This window comes from Danio rerio, chromosome 21 (assembly GCF_049306965.1).
Source record: "Danio rerio strain Tuebingen ecotype United States chromosome 21, GRCz12tu, whole genome shotgun sequence".
NCBI lineage: Eukaryota > Metazoa > Chordata > Actinopteri > Cypriniformes > Danionidae > Danio > Danio rerio.
Genome location: NC_133196.1, coordinates 23,035,747 through 23,056,596, shown reverse-complemented (window position 1 = coordinate 23,056,596; position 20,850 = coordinate 23,035,747). Strand labels below are relative to the sequence as shown.

At 42.1% G+C, this 20,850-nt stretch overlaps 3 protein-coding genes and 1 pseudogene across 3 annotated transcripts; all 4 read left to right on the top strand.

Annotated features, from left to right (window-relative positions):
- Positions 1–20,850, top strand: part of or93a10p (odorant receptor, family 93, subfamily A, member 10 pseudogene) — a 44,992-nt pseudogene that overhangs the window by 5,865 nt on the left and 18,277 nt on the right.
- Positions 754–2,188, top strand: or93a1 (odorant receptor, family 93, subfamily A, member 1). The gene has a single exon (XM_002665943.7). It carries the CDS (start codon positions 821–823, stop codon positions 1,781–1,783), a length of 963 nt encoding a protein of 320 aa, XP_002665989.2. The 5' UTR covers positions 754–820; the 3' UTR covers positions 1,784–2,188.
- Positions 6,780–9,313, top strand: or93a7 (olfactory receptor, family 93, subfamily A, member 7; the record flags this gene model as incomplete). Its single annotated transcript, NM_001423405.1, is given in 2 exon segments — positions 6,780–7,298; positions 7,338–9,313. Coding segments are annotated over 2 exon segments (930 nt in total). The 5' UTR covers positions 6,780–6,912.
- Positions 16,722–18,098, top strand: or93a5 (odorant receptor, family 93, subfamily A, member 5). Its single transcript, NM_001423397.1, is given in 1 exon segment — positions 16,722–18,098. A coding segment is annotated over 1 exon segment (948 nt). The 5' UTR covers positions 16,722–16,838; the 3' UTR covers positions 17,787–18,098.

The window sequence follows — 20,850 nt, the reverse complement described above, 5'->3', positions numbered from 1 at the left end:
CATACATTCTCATACACTACAGCCAATTAAGTTCATCCAGTTCACTTATAGCACTATAAAGTCTTTGGACTTATAGGGGAAACCTAGAGGAAACCCACATGAGCACAGGGAGAACATGCAAACTCCACACAGAAATACCAACTGGCCCAGCCAGGACTTGAATTAGCAAACTTTTTGCTGTGAGGTGACAGTGCTAACCACTGAGCCACCGTGCCACCACAGCCAGAACATATAACAGGTTATTGGCAAAAGTCTTTACGGATGTGACGCTTAGAAAACTGGGGTTTATTATTGGTAGAGCTCATTTCAGTAACAAGTTGCTCTGCCCACCAGTAAACACAATATTAAATAAAAACAGGTCATTTTAAAAAGGCACAGTAAGTATGTGCATCAATAAATCATTTGTAATAAATACTGCAGTATTTAAAAAAATGATAAGACATGTCTGTTTTGAGTTCAAAGTGGTTCTGTCTTGAGTCATAAAAACCTTTTTCACACAATTACTGGCTCAAATATTTTTATTTACTTTTAATACTGTTAGGCAGGCACTTGGTGAAATATTAACCAGTTTATGTTGATGTTTTTTTTTCAACAAGCATCCTGACATACAAACATGCGTGCATACATATATGCATACACACATGCATACAAACCATCCACTGGGATTTATTACATAATCCATTACAGCTACATTACAATGGTATTTAAAGCGTGGCACTACCTGATCATTCTCTGTGCCTTCAACAACATCAATAAGACAAGCAAGGACTTTTTTTGTTTGCAGTATTACAGCATATAGTCTTTTTCTGTGCTTTTAAGGATGTCTAATTCCAATGTTACCAATTCGAACATCACTCAGACTATAACGCCAGTGGATCGAGATCTGAAAACCATTTTATCCGTGTCCTCGTGTGTTATTTTCCTCTATGTCAATGGAGTCATGATCTTCACCTTAAGGAAAAAGCCTGTTTTTCAGGAGACGTCTCGCTATATTCTGTTCGGTCACATGCTTTGGGTCGACACGCTTAATCTTGTAATGAGCGTAGTGTTATTTGCTTGTGCTGTTTTTAGGCCTTTTGTTATGAAAATTGTCTGTCTTATACTTCTTGTTGCTGCGACAGCTCTCTATCAGGTCTCAACTTTGAATCTGGCTTTAATGTCATTGGAGAGATATGTGGCCATCTGCTTTCCTCTCAGACATGCAGAAATCACCACTTATGGAAGAACCAACATGGCTATTGGTGTTATCTGGATGATAAGCTGGATTCAATCCCTGTCTGAGATTGTTATCTTTTATTCCATTGATACTACCAACATAGCGGTGAATTTGTTCTGCTCTAGAACTACTCTCTTCAGACTGCAGATTTATAAGAATCTTGATGTAGCTTTCACATGTGTATATTTTGTGTCTGTGTGTTTTATTATCATCTTTACTTATGCCTCTATAGCAGCTGTGGCTAAAACTGCCTCCGGTGATAAAGCATCAGCCAAAAAAGCCACCAAGACTGTCCTTCTGCATCTAATACAGCTGGGTCTATGTGCTGCATCTATTTTAATTGGAGTAATTCAAGAAGTCATTTATGTTTTTACCAGCTATGCGACTACAATTAGTCTTATGTTTTTCTTCTTTGTTGTGTTTATGATTTTTCCAAGATGTCTAAGTCCTCTTATTTATGGTCTGAGAGATCAGGCCTTCAGCAGTTTATTTAAATACTACTTCGCATTTGGTCTCAAAAAGCCAAGCAAATGTAATACAGAGATGCATTTAGGAGGAGGCAGCTGATTGTTAAATATTGAAATAGTAACTAAAAGTCTTGGTACAGTAGATAATGTTTCTTAATTATAAAGATAGAAAGGTTATCTCTAAAACTGCAAAAAATGAAAACTTGAATCAGATATTGGTGTAAAAAACAGATGCATATTTAACCATGTGTTTAACAAACATATTAAACCCTTATCACCACAAATTTAATGACCACAAACATGAGAAAGTGTTTTAAAAGTAAGCAATTGTCAATGTTTTAGCATCTTTTCTGCCCCAAATATAATTAATACTAACACTGACTGAGATTTTGTTGTTGTTGTTTTGTTGTTGTCCTGTTTACCATACTGTTTTAGTTAGGATGCAAAATGTGCTCCGACATAACAGCCTTTTACACACAACAATTAAAAACTACTTGATAAATCATTCATTTGTTGTTATGTGATAATGAAGATATAAATTAATTGTATATCAGATTTCAGAAGCAACATTTTGTTGTCCATTTTATCTTCTACAGTATATTCTGGTAAATGATTTCATGACAGTAACAAAGAATTAACATTTTCAATGCAAATTACTGTTTGCTATAAACTTTAATTAAAAAAAATAAATGAACATCAAAGATTTTATTGTATAACAAAATTTAAAATAATGTAAACTGTGTGTGTGTGTGTGTGTGTGTGTGTGTGTGTGTGTGTGTGTGTGTGTGTTTGACTCATGATATGGCAAACAGACAACATATTTAGTATAATGCTAAAGTTTATTTATTAATTCCTTTAATAACATTTACAGCTATAATTGTCTGTGCATAAAAGGTTAAAAAGCTCAGAGCCATGGCCTAAAACTAAATTGTATGAGTAAAAGCTAAAAACAAATTTTGAACATATACAATGTGAATATTTATTTAATCAAATTATGGTTGAAATTTAAGAACTTATGAAAAAATAATTAGACTTTTCTTACACTATTTATTGTGGCTTTAACTTTTTTAAACTATCTGATACAAATAAGTGTGAATTTTTAAGGACTCATTGGATACATAATAACCTATGTTAAAGGTGAACATGATGTTTAAAGCCAATACAGAAAACACTTTCCATAAGTAACAGCACAGCCACTGCTGCCAAGCATGTGCAGAATTTCAAAACATAAAAGAATGGGAAAATAATTCAAAAGATTGTTTACAGTGTGCAGGGCACATTAAGTGCAGTGTGCAAACAGCACTCACCAGGATTGAGTCTGCTTCTTGGAGTAAAACAACTGTCTTTGAGAAGATTTGCAAACCTGAGCTTCCCCATAGTTTTTCTCAGATCAGTCGGACCACCAACTGCAGATGGGGTCTCCATTCTGTTAGGGGAGTGTTAGCTGTAATGAGACTGCACAACTGAGCTCATCCAGAGTGTGAATGGCACACAGCAACCTGTCCTGAACCACTGATGTTTATGTATATAACCATGACTTACGAGCAATATGAGACAGTTGTCTAGATATTTAAGGGTTTAGATGGGGATATGACACTCTCTATGATATTTTTAAAAACCCATGAAAGTGCCCAAATGCTAGGGCATTGCACTGCCATGCTCCACCATGAATACAGTCAAGGCAAAATAAAGACAAGAAATTAGTTCTACTAAGATTGTTCTTCAGGTTGATAATTGCGAACCAAAGAATGGCAGCATCTAAGGATGTCCTTCTGCATGAGTATCTTAATCATCATTCTATGGAAGGAGCAGTCATAGGCCCATATGGAATCTGTGCATGCAGAAATCTGCAGATTTTAGCCCATCGTTGAGTCTTTTTATTTACTTACGTAAATGTTTGTAAATTTATAATTATTCAGTTTTTAAATTTATTTCAGTAATATTGTTGACAAATATGAAAAAGTTTATATGAATTATTTACAATACCGTTTGAAAAGTAATATTTTCTATCTTTTAGTAGATATGGATTTGCATTGTAAACATTAGATAAAAATTAAAAAGCTATTATGTTTTGTTTCATGTAATAAGATTTTATTTATGATACTCCTAAAATCATTCTGCATAAATCTGCAGATTATTTACAAAATTCTGCGCAGAAATAACAGAAAATGGCGGCAATTTCTATCTGGCCCTAGTCATAACCCAACGCTCTTTTTGGGTACAATAAAGAACGGGCTATAGAACCTGCTTTTTTATCTTGGCTGGAGGAACCAGCGTGCCCTATACCCTACCTGATTTCACAGAGTAGGACATGTTAGTGGATTAACATCTATGTTGATCCTGGAACAACATTCCAATCAGCCAATCACAATCAAGGGATACATACCGTTTATGTTAAATTTAGGCTTACTATTAGTTTTATGCACTTCTAAAGTATTATCCAACTATTATTCCCCTCTGATTTTGGAATAGTTTACAGTTATGGTTGGGTTTCGGGGTATGGAATAGGTGTGAATACATTTTTCGAACAAAACAATGTTCCAGAATCAAGATGTTAATACAGGATTGCATCGTACTTGGCAAAATCATGACATGCATGTGCTATACTTGGTCAATGGAAAGAATGATGCACTTTGCAGGGAGCAGGATGAATTGCTGGCTGCTGGCAGCTAAGCAGTCATTTTAGGCTATTGGTATATGAAGTGACTGATAGCACTTGACTGTTACACATTGCAGAAAACTAAGAAAGCATATCTTGAAAGAAAGCAATTCTCTCACATCAGCAGATTCAGGCATTAGCCAAGGTTCTGGACAACAAGTGTGGACATCTGCTTCTCCTTGAAGCAAGTGCAGCTACTTGGTCATAAAGCAGTCAATAGCCTTACACAGAGAGTGCATGATTCTTGCCCAGGGAACTTTTTTTAAAGTTTTAAGTCTGAGTAAGAGTAGAGCTGTTTTTGGTCTGCAGCAATACATGCTCTGGAATTCAGGGATGAAGGAAAAATGGTTTGGATTGGAATCTCAGGTGATCCCACCAGGTAGCTTCACTTTGTGGACAGAGGTTGACCAAAATTGCTTTTCTACCTAGGTGCCTTCCAAGTCTGCAGGACCTCCTCTTGCAACTCCGAGAGGAAGGAAACATGGATCAAAGAAATGGACCTTACTAACTTCAATGTAACACTCATCTACCCAACATGGTTCACAAAGGGGAACACCTCCTGATCTTGGTGGTTGCACAGGAGAACATGTCAACTTTGAGGAAGGGGTCCTGCTGGAACATAACAACTCACCTTCTGTTACGTGGGTCTGTGTTATTTAACTAATCTATTTATTTATTGCCCGTTTGTGCTTGTTGCGATCGAGTTCTAGGAGGAGTGTTTCTACCCGGCTTATCCAGGATTGGATGACGCCCGTGACATCACTGGGGATTCCCAGTATATAAGGCTGACAGCAATGGCGTCTCTCTCTCTCTCTCTCTGTGTCTTGCAGTCTTTTGCCGTCCCTCAGCTCGGTGGTGGCTTGCGCTCAGGCGGTCTAGCTGGCGGTGCTCCGCAAGCCAGGCGATCATCCATCTAGATGCCGCTCCATTTAGTGTTTTTTTCCTGTTAATCTTTTGATTCTTAGTTCGTAATGTGTTAACTACTTTGTGTATTTTGATAATTTTTGTAGTAGGTAGGGGTTTATTTTTCATAGTCATGTTTTGTTATTTATTTATTTTAGCGAAGGTAAGCAGTGGCTCGGAAGACTCACCTATTTTTATTCCTTTCACGGGAGTTTAGGTAAGATCTGTCCATTTAAAACAGTATAGTCAGAGACCTGTTTACCTTAGCTGCCCTACCTGTCTAATTGATTTTTGTTAATGTTTTGTCTCTTTTGAAAACTTATGATTTCTGAAAATTAAACGTATTGACGGAATGTCTGTGTCTTTCATATGTTCAGCTCAAACCTTGAATGTTGTTGTTATTCGAGCCAGTTTTGAGTTTGGGCCGTAACACCTTCCAATGCAGCGAGGGACATTGAGTGTCATTGAATGAGAAAGAGCCCATGCTGCGGGATGGGTCAGCAGTCTTATCTAAATCTTAATTTAAAGTTCTCCGTCAAGTATACTTTACTCCGCATAAGTATACTTTTGTGCAGCCTACACGTAGTCACATAGCCATCGTTATGGCCGTCTAAGACACTGATGCACACCTCTCAAAAAAAAATTTAACTACACATTGCAACGACGTGTAGCGCAAGCTGTGTTTGGTTAATTTGGTAGCGCTGACAAGTGTGGGTGGAGGTGAGAGCTGTGCGAGCCTGATGCAGCGTGTTTTTACAAGTGTGGAGTCCCGTGAAGGAGCTCCGTAAGGAGACTGTTGTTTTGTGGTTGCCTTATGATTAAAGTTGTTGCACGTCTGCCAATTCCAGCGTTCAGAAAAAATAAACAAACTCAACAGAGAAAAACATAAACACCTGCTACCAGCTAGTGTTTCGGAAGTGTTATTGCAGACCAACACACACAGCGCGCAGAAGTATAAATGCATGGCTACATGCGCTGCATGCGCCGTGGGTCATGCTGATCACTTGATGCAGAAGTATAAACCAGGCTTTAGGCAGGGTGCAGAGAAGTGGGAGCTTTTGAAAGATTCACTTACCAGATTTGGTGCTATTGTAATTCTCTGGCCTGCCTGCCTGCATGCTAACCACTGTGCAGGTAGCAAGAACAAGGTGTCACACTTGGAGTTTTGCAAAATGTGATATCAGCGTCACCATAGACTTCCCCCTACAGTAAAGGACACATGTATTCAGGAGCCCTAATTTAGCATGCTGAATTCCCTGGCATGGGGTACAACGATTGTGACCATCATCTGGGGGCAGGAAACCACTGCATCAAAAATCCCTCAATTGCTAAAGAATGGTGGTTTGATTATTTGTTTTATTTAAGAATCAATATTCCAGGAGACTCACAAATATCCCAAAGGGAGTTTATTTTTCAGATAACACCTAAAGAAAGGCAACACACCCAGATCTCTACTGAAAACCAATGGGATTTAACATGCGTAAAATAATGATGTGAGGAACAATATATAAAGAGTGATGCTCCTACAGCATTTGGGGTCTTTCTCTCTCCCTGCCTTCAACAACATGCGAGCCTGGATTTTTCTACTGACAAGAATGTTGTAAATTGGGGAAATATTTTGTTACACCATCATCTGATGTATATCTCCATGTCTTACTTCTCTGAACATGTCTAATATTAATGGTTCTACATCTAACCTCACACAGACTCTATCACTGGTAGATCGAGATGCACCAGTGAAAACATTCTTGTGCGTGACTCCATGTGTTGTTTTTCTCTATGTCAATGGTGTCATGATGTTCACTTTGAGGAAAAAGACTGTTTTTCTGGAGACATCTCGCTATATTCTGTTTGCTCACATGCTTTGGCTTGATACGCTCCATCTTTTTATGAGTGTGGTGCTGTTTGTTTGTGCTGTTAGCAGGATTTTTATTTTTAAAAATATTTGTATCCTCCTTCTTGCGGCAGCACAATCTCTTTATCAGGTGGCATTACTGAATCTGGCTTTAATGTCACTGGAAAGATATGTGGCTATTTGCTTCCCTCTTAGTCATGCAAAAATCACCAGTTACAGAAGAACTAACATAGCCATTGCTGTGGTGTGGGTGATAGGTTTGATTCAATGTCTCTCTGAGATGATTATCTTCTATTCCATTGATTCTACAAACACAGTGATGAATTTGTTCTGCTCAAGAACTACTCTCTTCAGACTGCAGATCTATAAGAAACTTGAAATAGCTTTCACGTGTATATTTTTTGTGACCGTGTGTTTCATTATCATCTTTACTTATGCTTCTATAGCAGCTGTGGCTAAAACAGCCTCTGGTGATAAAGCATCAGCCAAAAAAGCCAATAAGACTGTTCTGTTACATCTAATACAGCTGGGTCTATGTGCTGCATCTATTTTAGTTGGAGTAATTCAAGAAGTCATCTATGTTTATACTGACTACATGACATCACTACATGTAATGTATTTTTGCTTTGTAGTGTTTATGATCTTCCCCAAATGTCTGAGTCCTCTTATATATGGCCTGAGGGACCAGGCCTTCAGCTGTTTATTTAAATACTACTTTACATTTGGTCTCAAAAAGCAAAACAAATGTAATACTGAGATTCATTTGGTAGGAGGAGGCTGAACAACTAGATATGTTACTGATGGCATAACCTGTTGAAATGTTAGGTTAGCTTCTAATTATATTTAAAGATCATGTTTCATGTTTATTTTTATTTTATGATGAAGTTACAAAATATCATTTTTCAGCATCTCCAAATGTAAGCTTGCCTATATGTGTCATACTGACATACTGTAGAAGATTCAGAATTGAAATGTCTGTTGATAGCGTGTTGTGATCTTGCCAAGTACAATGCCATCCTTAAATAACATCTATGTTGATCTTGGAACATCATGTTTGTTCAAAAATGTATCCTTGCCTATTACCTAACCCTAAACCTGTAAATAATTCCCCAAAAGGGGAATAAAAGTTGGATAACACTCATGTAGTGCACAAACCTGAATGTATGCCTAAACTTAACATAAACAGTAAACATATCCCTTAAATCTGATTGGCTGATTGGAATGTTGTTCCAGGATCAACATAGATCTTAATCCTGGAGCATACTTGGTGAAATCAGGTTGGCGATTGAGATAATTATGATTATGATTTCACATGTCTGCTTCATCTTATGAGAACTTCTGTTCAGTGATAAACAGTCACAAAATTTAAACGGGATGAAAAATGTTCCCACATTTTTTCGAATAAATGTACAGCAGTTACATTTTTGTTTACATATCCATTGTTTTTTCCTAAAAAATGTAAATGATTTTATATGCTTGTACAATGTATGTTTTATTTATTTTTGATATTATAGAGCCATTAAAAAATCTAATCTTCATTTCGCTCTTTAGAGTATACCCATTCTGCTATTCTGCTTTGTCTGTTTTACAATGCATTTGTGCAGTCTTTTCATACAACAACAATGTTTTATTTGACTCCCCAGTTGGTTTTGGTGAAATTAGTTGTTAAGCTCCTACACCAGGGGTGTCCAAACTTTTTTGTATGAAGGGCCCAAAACTAAAGATTATTGAGAGCTGTGGGCCAAAAGTTAAAGTTGCCATAGGTACTTTTTATTTCATGTTTAAAATTAAATAGAAAACATTCAGTTAAATCGTATGATAACTTATTACAATAAAAAAACAGTGAAGTTCAATGCAGAATACAATAATCAAGCAGAATCTGCTTTTACTGTCATTTGCGCACTAATGTCTCTGCATTGTCCTCTATCCTTCAGGTGACAACTGTACGTACATTTGTAAGTACATTTAATAAAAAATCTGATTAACATTTAATTGAAACATTTCATGTTATTTTTTGTAGCTTAGCAATAAAAATACAAAAGAATGTTACATTAAATTGAAATTACAGTCTGTAAACCATAATTCGCCCTTAAATTGCATATTTTAGATAAAGTGCACCTAACATAAACACATTCAATGTGATATGGCCAAGTAAGGTTAATCCAAGTGCACACACACGCACACCATTAACACCTGTTCTCTTTCGGGTGGGGAACTCTATTATAATGCTATTAGTGGATTTGATTTTAGAAAATCCACGTATGGGAGGATTCGGTTCAGAAGCCACTTGTCTGAAAGAGTATGAAACGGGCCAATGAATGCCAATGAATTGGCAGCGTAAGCTTGCGCACGTGTGCTTCATTGCCAATTAACTCCGCATATAAGCACAGGTGGAGCAAGCATTCGCTATCCTTTTCGCTTCAGAGACTTTCTGATCGAGTCGATGAGGGTTCCTCCTGCTGTGATCCAGCAATTCCGAGCGAACGAGAGCATTCTCCCGGTCCAGAGTGTGTACACGCAGCGGCAGACGGTCGAGCTGGGTTTCTCCCTTGCCTGGCGTTCTTTGGGTGTGGTCCTCCAGAGCGGTGGGTATAGAGTTGCAACTTCACAAAGAGAGCAACATAGTCGTGCAGCAAGTCCTTTTCAGGATGGCGCTCCAACTGTGCGTTTCTGGATGCGGTGGTTTCCTGTCCTCGCATGATGGGCACGGGCACTGCGTTGCATGCCTGGGGGGTCCAGCATGTTAATGTGGTGCTCGCGGGCTGTTCATGTCGTCATTGCGATGCCATGACTGTTGCGCAGTAAAGATTGCGGCAAGCCTTTGCAAAAGGACAAACCACCCCAGTTGTCCCCTGCTCTGCAGCGGGCACTCAGGCAGAACTGAGGGTTTCAGCGAGAGATAATCCGTCGCCGACGGGCCCGCGGACCTCCCGCTCCTCCAAGCGCTCCATCCAAGCTTCGGGCGGGGGAAGCGATCCGTCTAACAGATGGTAGCCCTTACGCTCGATGACACCGGAGACCAGACGTCCACCGCGGCATCGGAGGGTGGGCTTTCATTGTCCAATGATGATCCAGACGCGCTCGCCCCCTCCGGGCAGGTGAGCGCTGTCAAAACGGATCCTAAAACGGACATGTTAGCCATGCTTTCCCGGGCTGCTTCGGCCGTGGGTTGGAGATGGTTTATCCCCCAGCTCTGCGGCCGGACCGACTAGATGGGTGCTACGTAGAGGACCAGAGGGCAAAGCCTTCAAAGCCTCTCGTTCCCTTCTTCCCGGCGGTGCACAGTAGGCTCACGCGGTCTTGAAGGGCACTTTTTTCTGTTCGTGCTGCATGTCCCTCCACCCTCACCACTCTTGACGGTGGAACGGCCAGAGGGTATGTGGCGATTCCTCAGGTTAAGGACGCGATTGCAGTCAATCTTTTTCCGCGTGGTTCCTCTTCTTGGCGGGGTCCGCCTCGTCTCCCATCCAAAGCCTGTAAGTTATCTGCCTCCTTCGGAGCTAGAGCTTACGAGGCTGCGGGCCAAGCTGCTTCCGCCTTGCATGCGATAGCCACCTACCAGCGCTACCAAGCGCAGGCGTTGGCCGAGCTGCACGAGGGTGGGTCCAACCCAGGCTTATGAGCTTCGCACCGCATCCAACTATGCTCTTCGGACCACTAAGTCCACTGCGTCTACGTTGGGGAGGACGATGTCCACACTAGTGGTCTAGGAGCGCCACCCCTGGCTAAAACTTGGCTGATTTGCGCGAAGTCGACAAAGTCCGCTTTCTTGACTCCCCCATATCCCAAGCTGGCCTGTTTGGCGACACCGTCTGTGAACTCACCCAGGAATTCGAGGGGGTGAGAGAGCAGTCTGATGGGTGATGTCCTATCGGCGAGTCTGTAAGCCCGCTCCGCTCGGCGTACCATCCAAATCTGCTCCTCGCCCGCCTACAAGAGCTGCACCGTCCCCGCATACGCCTCTGGCGAAGCGAGTGCGTCGAGCACCTTGGAAGCAGGCAGCCCCCCCTGCCCAGAACGCCACTAAGTCCGGCAACGGACCGCGAAGCGTCCCTGGGACAGGCCATCTGGAGAAGAGGGAACTTGCTCTTTCCCCGCTGGAGGGCGGGGCCCCATTTCCAACGGCACTTTTTACTGCCATGAAAACATCAATAAAAGAGCACTTTTCCACTTCCCCGGATGTGACAGCGCGAAATCTGCCAGTCTGAGACGCTATGCTTTCTAGCTTGCAGGTTCGGTTTCGCCAGTGGCTCACGAGCGCTGGGAGGACTGTCTCCTTTCTCCCACCCCTCGAGCCTCCCCTCCGGAGCTCGGGTGCAGAGTGAGAGCAAATCTCTCACCCCCAGCTCTTCCGTGGGACCTGCGCGCTTCCCGGATCAGCACACCCACTCCACGCTGCCCCACTGCTGGTACGTCAACGATTGTAGCAATGAATCCATTAGCGAGAGCTCTGCCTGCCTTGTTAGCACGGGCCAGCCCTTTGCGGTGGCTCACACACACAATTAGACTCGGCTATGCGATATAGTTTGAGAAACGGGCTCCCAAGTTCACGGGTGTGTATTCACCAGGGTCAGCCCCCTTGTCCGCCCCTGTCTTGCGAGAGGAAATTGCTGTCCTCCTGGCGAAGGATGCAATCGAGCCGCTCCCTCCAGCCGAGATAGACAGCGGGTTTTACAGCTTACACTTCATCGTGCCCAAAAGAGCGATGAGTCATGGCCAATCATAGATCTGCGCATTTTGAACCGCTGTCTGCACAAGCTGCCGTTCAGAATGCTCTCGCAGAAGCGCATCCTCCTGTGCGTTCGTCCTCTGGGTTGGTCTGCAGCATTAGATCTGAAGGACGCATATTTCCATGTCTCCACTCTTCCTCGCCACCGTCAGTTCTGCGGTTTGCGTTGAAGGTCGAGCTTGGCAATACAAAGTCCTCCCCTTCGGGCTCTCTCTGTCTCCGCAGGTCTTCACCAAGCCCGCGGAGGGTGCCTTAGCGCCCCTTCTGCTCGCAGGCATCCGCATACTCCATTATCTCAATGACTGGCTGATTTTTGCCCACTCTCGGAGCAATTGATTATGCACAGAGACAAAGTGCTCCGGCACTGCCACCTGTTGGGGTTTCAGATCAACCGAGAAAAGAGCAAACTCGCCCCCGTGCAGAGGATCTCTTCTCTAGGGCTGGAGCTGGACTCGGTCACCATGGCAGCTCGCCTCTCCTGAGAGCGCGCTCAGCTGATGCTGTACTGTCTAAGAGAGTTCGACAGTAAAATAGTGGTCACACTGAAACTATTTCAGAGGCTCCTGGGGCATATGGCATCCGCAGCTGCGTTACACCGCTCGGATTACTCTATATGAGACCACTCCAGCACTGGCTTCACGGTCGAGTCCCCAGACGCGCATGGCACGTGCACACACCGAGTCTCTGTTGATCTGTCGCCGCGCCCTGAGCCCTTGGAGCGACCCCTCATTCCTACAGGCCTGAGTGCCTCTAGGACAGGCGTCCAGTCTTGTCGTTTCAACAGACGCTTCCAACACGGGCTGGGGGGCTGTGCGTTGCAGGCATGCAGCTGCGGACCTGTGGAAAGTTGCATTGGCATATCGCCTGGAGCTGTTGGCAGTGTTCCTCGCTCTCCACCGTTTTTTTCCAGTGCTGGAGCAGCAACACGTGCTGGTCAGGACGGACAGCACGGCGGCGGTGGCGTATATCAACCGCTTGGGGGGTATTCGCTCTCGCCGCATGTCTCAGCTCGCCCGCCGTCTGCTCCTCTGGAGTCATCCGCGGCTGAAATCGCTGCATGCCATTCACATTCAGGCAAGCTCAACCGTGCTGCCAATGCGCTCTCACAGCAGCCTTACGTCCTGGAGAATGGAGACTCCATCCCCCGTGTCTGTTCAGCTGATATGGGCGCGATTCGGGGAAGCGCAGATCGATCTGTTGCTTCCCCCAAGATCGCTCATTGCCAGTTGTTCTTTTCCCTGACCGAGGGCTCTCGGCACGGATGCACTGGCTCACAGCTGACCTCGGGGCATGCGCAAATACGCGTTTCCCCCAGTGAGCCTGCTCGCGCAGTTACTGTGCAAGATCAGTGAGGTTGAGGAACAGGTTGCTGGTTGCGCCCCTCTGGCCCAACCTGGACCTGGATGTCAGAGCTCTCCCTCCTCGCGATAGCCCTCCCCAGGCAGTTTCCTTTGAGAGAGCACCTGCTCTCTCAGGGACAGGGCACCATCTGGCACCCTCGCCGATCTTTGGAACCTCCGGGTGGTCCTTAGACGCGAGGAAGACTTAGGTAACCTCCGATTATGGTCGCTAATACCGTCACTCGGGCTAGAGCCCCCTCCCCGAGCGCGCCTATGCCCTGATGTGGAGTCTATTCACTAAATGGTGTGTCTCGCAGAGAAGACCCCCGTAATTTGCCAGATCAGCATTGTGCTGTCTTTACGCCAAAAGAAGCTGGAGAGAAGGCTGTCGCCCTCCACACTCAAGGTTACATGGCTGCCATCTCCGCTCTCATGACGTGGTGGCTGGCAGCACCGTGGGAACGCATAACCTCATCATCCGGTTCCTCAGAGGCGCTAGGCGTATTAATCCACCCCGCCCCCCTCTCATGCCCTCTTAGGATCTCGCCCTCGTTACACGAGCCACGTCAGATCCCTTCGATCCTCGACTCAGTATCTTTCTGTCCCTGAAGACAGCTCTGCTGGTCGCGTTGATATGGATTAGAGGGTAGGGGACCCGGAGGCATTTTTCGGTCAGTGATTCGTGCCTGTATTTGGGCTGGCTTTCTCTCACATCCTGAGACCCCGCCCGCGATATGTGCCTAAGGTTCCTACCAATCCGTTTTAATACCAGGTAGTGAGCCTGCAAGCGCTGCCCCCGGAGGAGGCAGACCCAGCCCTTTCTTTATTTGTCCAGTTCGGGCCTTGCGTTTTATCTGGACCGCACTCAGAGTTTAGATCATCTGAGCAGCTCTTCGTCTGTTATGATGGTCGGCAGCAGGGAAGTGCCGTATCGAAATTAAGATTATCCCACTGTATTGTGGATGCCATTCTCTTGCTTATCAAAGCCGAGGTGAGCCGTGTCCCCCGAGAGTGCATGCGCACTCCACTCGGAACATCGCATCCTCTTTGGGCGCGTGCACGCGGCGCTTCTCTAACAGACATCTGTAGAGCTGCGGGCTGGGCGAGACCCAACACATTTGCAAGGTTTTACAATCTGCAAGTGGAGCCGGTTTCCTCAAGGGTAATAGGTAACCCTTTGTTGATTGAGGAATCAATTCGGTAGGGTGTTGAAATACGCTTGCTGCGCCATTCTCCCTAACACGGAGATAGGTGCGCCTTTTTATCTGCCAGTAAAGTTCCCCGTCAGGTGAGCCCTGCAGATTCCTCCGTGGCCCCCAGCACTGACTTAGCGGAGGAGTCACTTGCTGGCCCACTACGTTGTAGGTCTGCCCGCTGGTCAGCCCACGTTTTGGGTATAGGTGCCTGCTATGCGTGATCCCCACTAGGTGATCCCATATGCCTATTCCGCCACGGTTCAGTCCCCCCTCTCGGGTGGACCCGTGTCTTCCCTCTCCGCTAACCACCTTCTTTATGCGCACTCCCCCTTCTTAGGGCTAGTCCTTATGTAATCTTGCCATCTTATCTCCCCCATTGGGTAGCAGATGGCCTCCACAGTATCCTTCCTATCGGGATTGGACGCTTCCCAACGTATTGTCGTATTTTCCTAGAATTATCTAGACACTCGCGACTTCCCAAAAAATATACCTAAATCCATAAAACTTCTGTTGAAGTGGGATAAGTTAGGGCCAGGGACACGTTGGAGGAACCTTCTCATCAATCACATCGACAAATTCATTGGTTTCTGCTCATTTACAAAACTCTTACTGGGAAAACTCCACTATATTTATAGTCACTTCTTAACCTTATATGTTCTTAATAAATATGTTGATGTTTTCTGGGCTCTAGTAGTCTTATTAACCTTTGTATATTCAAAGTTTGCTCTTCATTTGGTCGCTACAGCTGCAGATGCTTGGAATCATCGACAGCAGACCTTAAAGCTTAACACTTTCATTCCACTATCATCCTTAAAAAATTAAATCCAGTTAATAGTACAGGATCGCTGTGATTGATTTTAGTTTTTTTCTTGGTTCTATATGTTATTTATTGCATCTGTGAAATTGTTATTATATTGTGTTCCTGCTGCTTCATATATGCTTTTTATGTTGCCTCTTGATGAGGTCATCATTGTAAATGAGAACTGGTTCTCAATTAATTATCTGGTTAAATAAAGGTTTTTTATAGATGGGAGGAGAACTTGTGACCATGACAGGGAAGAAATCTATGTTGCCAAGATTTAGGGAGTGAGGAATGGTCTATAAAGAGATGCCTCTGTGGCGATGACAAAGTAAGAGAATGCCAAAACTGGGGTAGAGACCACTGTGCCAGTGCTGGCGGCTGTTACACATCAGGAGTAAGCATCATGGGAGGCCATATGAGGCCTTTGTGTCTGTGTAAAGACAAGAGGCCCCCTGTAGGCAAGGTGAGGGAATCAGAAATGGCTTTTGCGGAAGATGCCTCATTGGCTATGACAGGAGAAAAACACCAGTAACTGTTGGTGGAGGAATGGACTACATGTCGCCATTGTAGAAGCCTTCACCACAATGTGTACAGAAGAGCTTCAGGACACTAGATAGGAAACACTAAAATGCAATGTAGTGGCTGCTGAAATTTCAGCTTTACCATCAAAGCACTAAATTATTTTAAAAATATATATTAAAATATGTAGCACCTAAAGGTTGTATTAGACAGTGCTATTGTGCATCTTATGTGGTACACCAAAGAGCCAAGCAGCAAAAAGAAGTGATACATTAGAAGAAATTCTTGTTTAATTGCCTGGACCGAACCTAAGTTTGATTGTTCCGCCTTGCCACCTTCTCTGTTGGTTTGTGTTCACACTGTCTAATTTCTCTCTAAACCCTGGTACGCTTGTGTCATCAAGCTGCTAGCTGACGAACACGAAAGCAAATCGCTAAAATGGAAAGATATCCACACATTATGGTCATTCTGCTTTTACTGAATGGACATACACTTTATTTAAACTCTTTATAATATTATAAAGGTTCAGAACATCAGGCGATGTCTGCAGAAGCTGTTTTTGAAGGAGACAAGCAAACTGTGATTGTCCTAGCTCAGTCACGCTTGTCACCATGGTACCTTACGTGATACACAGACACACACACACACACACGAATAAACATTATGGAAACAACAGTTTGTTGTACTGTTGGTGGTTTACTTTCGTTATTTGCTACGATTGCATTCATACCAGAAGTGAACCAGTTTGCACAAACCAAACACCAGACCACCTCTTTCAGGCGGACTTGGGTTACGGTTCATGGTTCAGAAGGCAAATTCACACTAGCTATACATAAGTACTCTGACGTCAAATGAACCCGGGTGCTGACCAAAAGTGCTAGTGTGAAAGCGTCGTTAAAGGGGTGGTCGATCAAATATTTCAAAGGCTATGTGGCATGCACTGTATGTCTTCATGCTTTGTTTTTGATACACACAGACAAACCACCCTCTGGGATTTAGTCTGACAGTATTTAAAATATGATGGTCCACTATTTAACATCAGCAGCCTCCAGCAACTGCAGCACATACTGTATATTTGCAGATTGAACTATATTCAGTGGTCTAAAACACCATCTGTGTTTAATATGATCTTCATGTTTTACACTTCTGAAAATGTCTCATTTGAATGAATCTACATCTAAATTAACTCAGAGACTGATGGAACAATTTGCACCAGTGAGAACATTTTTAATTGTAACACCATGTGTTATTTTCCTCTATGTCAACGCTGTTATGATCTTCACTTTAAGAAAAAAGACTGTTTTCCAGCAGACATCTCGCTATATTCTGTTCGGTCAGATGCTTTGGGTTGATACTCTCAATCTCTTTATGAGTGTGGTGATGTATGTGTGTGCAGCTAGTGGGATTTTAATTATGAAAAATGTTTGTCTTCTTCTTCTCGTTTCTGCAACAGCTCTCTATCAGATCTCTACTTTAAATCTGTCATTAATGTCACTGGAGAGATATGTGGCCATCTGTTTTCCTCTCAGACATGCAGAATTGACCAGTTTTGAAAGAACTCGCTTGGCTATTGGTGTTGTCTGTATCATAAGTATGATTCAGCCTCTGTCTGAGACTATTATTTTTTATTGCATTGATACTACAAACATAGCAATGCATTTGTTCTGTTCAAGAACGACTCTATTTAGGCTGCAGATCTACAATAAACTCGATATAGCTTTCACTAGTATGTTATTTGTGTTAGTATCTGTTGTTATTATCTTTACTTATGCATCTATAACAGCTGTAGCTAAAACAGCTGCTTGTGATAAGATGTCAGCTAAAAAAGCTAATAAGACTGTTCTTCTGCATCTACTACAGCTGGGTCTTGGTGTAACATCCATTTTATTTGGAGTTGTCCAAGAAGTCATTTATGTTAATGCTGACTTTGTGACTGCAATGAATGTAATGTATGTAGGCTTTATAGTGTTTTTAATTTTCCCCAAATGTCTTTGTCCTCTTATATATGGAATGAGAGACCAGGCCTTCAGCTGTTTATTTATATATTACTTTACATTTTGTAAAGGTGGTACAGTTAAACCAGCTACCACAGAAAAATAGAGAATTTAGTCTGAATTTGTTTCAGACTAAAAAACTAACCTGTTGCACATGGTTATATGGCAAAAAATTTGTAATTGCTAAATTTGGTTTGTCTTTACACTGTTTCTGGCATTGAGACATGAACATGGTTTTCATTTAGACTGTAATAACTTTGTGCACTTTGTGTTGAACAATAATTTTTTGCAGACTTGCTTGAAACGCTCATTTAGAAGACAACAAAGTAAATTGTTTTGTAAAATTAAGTGTTTATTCATTGTGGTCAAAAACTGATAGCATCTACTCAGCATAACATTTATACATTGACTTTCGAGGGGGCTTTTTTTAGTAGATTGTGTAATACATATGCTTGCCTTTGTAATCCAAATTTAAATTTAAATTCAATTGCATTTTATTTGCTAATAATAAACTTAAATTTTCAAAAATTTTTTAGGATAATGGTTGCAAATTCACATATCACAGCAAAGCTTACCATACTATGAAAAAATGCTATCAAAAACTGCATTTCATAATGCGCCCCTCAGTTTCAAGCATCAGAGTTTGTGTGAGGGGCATCTCCACATGTATTGGAGACAATAATGAGCTAAAATAGCAGTATATTAGTAATGGATTGTCTGTTGGGCAAGGTTAAATTTGAATTGGTGTTTAAGCGTGCTCCCCCACACCACTGCAAAGGAGTGGGTGTGGTTTATTCATTCATTTTCTTTTCGGCTTAGTCCCTTTATTAATTTGGGGTCGCCACAGCGGAATGAACTGCCAACTTATCCAGTATATGTTTTATGCAAAGGATGCCCTTCCAGCTGAAACCCATCTCTGGGAAACATCCAAACACATTCATACACTACGGACAATTTAGCCTACCCAATTCACATGTACCTCATGTTTTTGGACTCTGTGGGAAACCGGAGCACCTGGAGGAAACCCACACAAAGCAGGGAGAACATGCAAACGCCAACTGACCCAGCCGAGGCTCAAACCAGATATCTTCTTGCTGTGAGGCGACAGCACTAGCTACTGCGCCACTGCATCGGCGGGTGTGATTTAAATTTTCTATTCCTTTATTTGTATTTTAGTGGTTAGTCACTGTTGTCAGGTGTACGGTTAAGCATTTAGAATTAAGTTAACTTGTAAGGTTGTAGGCAGTTAGGGTTAAGCTAACTTCTGTATAATATCAGTCAGTATAATAGGGAAGTTTCACAGAGAACCAGAGTAACCTAATGTTCTTTTTCAAACAACGCTCGCTATCTCATTAGGGGAATGATATAGATCACTTCTTTATCTCATATTTTTCAAAGCCACAGAACAGACTCGAAAGAAAGATAACCTTTCAGCTTTTCAAAGGACACACAATAAAACCACATAAGCCAATAGAAAGCATAAGAAAGGCATAATAAAAATCCTGAAGCAGAACAGTTGTAAGAGGAATCATTAACCTTCGGAACAAAAGCCAGGTTTGTCAGCAGTGTAACCTTGTCATAATCCATAATCTAATATTTTCATACAGTAACTAGCCCAGATACTTTTTGGCAGCAGAGATCCTTTTTCTGTCTCATTGTCATGATCCCCAGCGGATTGTCCACCAGCACTGTACACCTCACATCAGCACCTCACCCAGACCACGTATACCACATGTTCATAAAGCTAACTCTGATTACACAGATACTTGCAACCAATTTACAACCTCATAAGAGCAGCTCAGTCACCCTTAATCTCGTTACTGTCACATACATTTCTGATCATTTTCCATGTCCCTTGCCTTGCCTGTTTTTGATTTTGAACAGTTTCACGTTTGATGATTGTTTGCTGAATTCCTTAACCTATTGCCTATACTTTGAATTTTCTCTTTTGGATTACCCCTGATGCTTGTGTTTGTACCTGTTTGACTTCTGCTTGTTTGGTCATTCTCAATAATTATTTGACCATTCCTAATAATTATTTGCATTTGAATATCCACCTCTATTGCAACATTCTACCAGACCTGTCCATGCTGAGCTCCAAGAGTGGCCAGGGCGACCTACGGAAGCCACTCCATCTTCCTCCTATACTTTTTTTTTTTGGATTAACCCTGATGTTTGTGTTTGTACCTGTTTGACTTCTGCTTGTTTGACCATTCTCAGTAAAGCTGTGTTTGGATTTCCACCTCTATTGCAATGCTCTCCTATGTTACACCCATATTGCTTGAGTCCTGTGGCCTGCTTAATAATACCCAACGTCCTTCTTAAGTAGTTTTCTTTTCATTGGACTCCCTTTGCAAACTAATTATCACAGGAATCTGAGATTGATTTCAGTGACTTTTACTGATTTCATGACTTTTATTGGAAAAAAAATGGTCATGACAACAAATTCATTTCGCTTGATAATTTTGAACACAATGTAAATAGATTTTGGTAGTGTTGTTTTAGCAACGTACAAATAACTTTTTCAAAGTAGTATAACCATCTGATGCTCTAGCTTTTTATAAGCCTGTTATTGTGAGTTTTCTATTATGTTGGTCATTAAATGTAGGCCATTTATTTTGTGTTTATATTTTGTTATGTTTTATTTGGGATAAAATTAGATTTTTTTCAGAGCTTTTTCATTTATAATTTACATACTAGATACACTTTATGTTGCTGTATCAAAAATATTTTTATTTTTTAGCATATGAAAAGTTAAGGTACATGCCATAATTTTTAGCTGGAAGTACTATATGCATTCAAGCAATCACCCCCTCTTGGTATATTAGATACTCTTTGCCAGCCATGGGCTGGCATTGGCTCTTTATGTTCTATATGATTTATGGATTTTGTTATATATGATTTCTGAAAAATTATAGATATTTGGAGTCCCCAGATATCCTGAGGCCTGACGTGACTGCTTATTCAGATTATTGGTTAAATTAGTAGTTCAACTGAACTATTCAAATTTTATCATCATTTAGTCTCTCTCTTATTTTGAACTGGCATAAGTTTCTCTCTTTAGTTAAACACAGTAAAGTTCTGAAAAGCAGCTGCCATAGACACCATAGTATTTGTTCCTACAATGGTTTTGGCCATTGGTCATTGGTTTGGTCTGTTCAACAAATGAG

Coding starts and splice junctions, on each gene's coding strand:
- or93a1 (XM_002665943.7), top strand. CDS start 821: ATGTCTAATTCCAATGTTACCAATTCGAACATCACTCAGACTATAACG.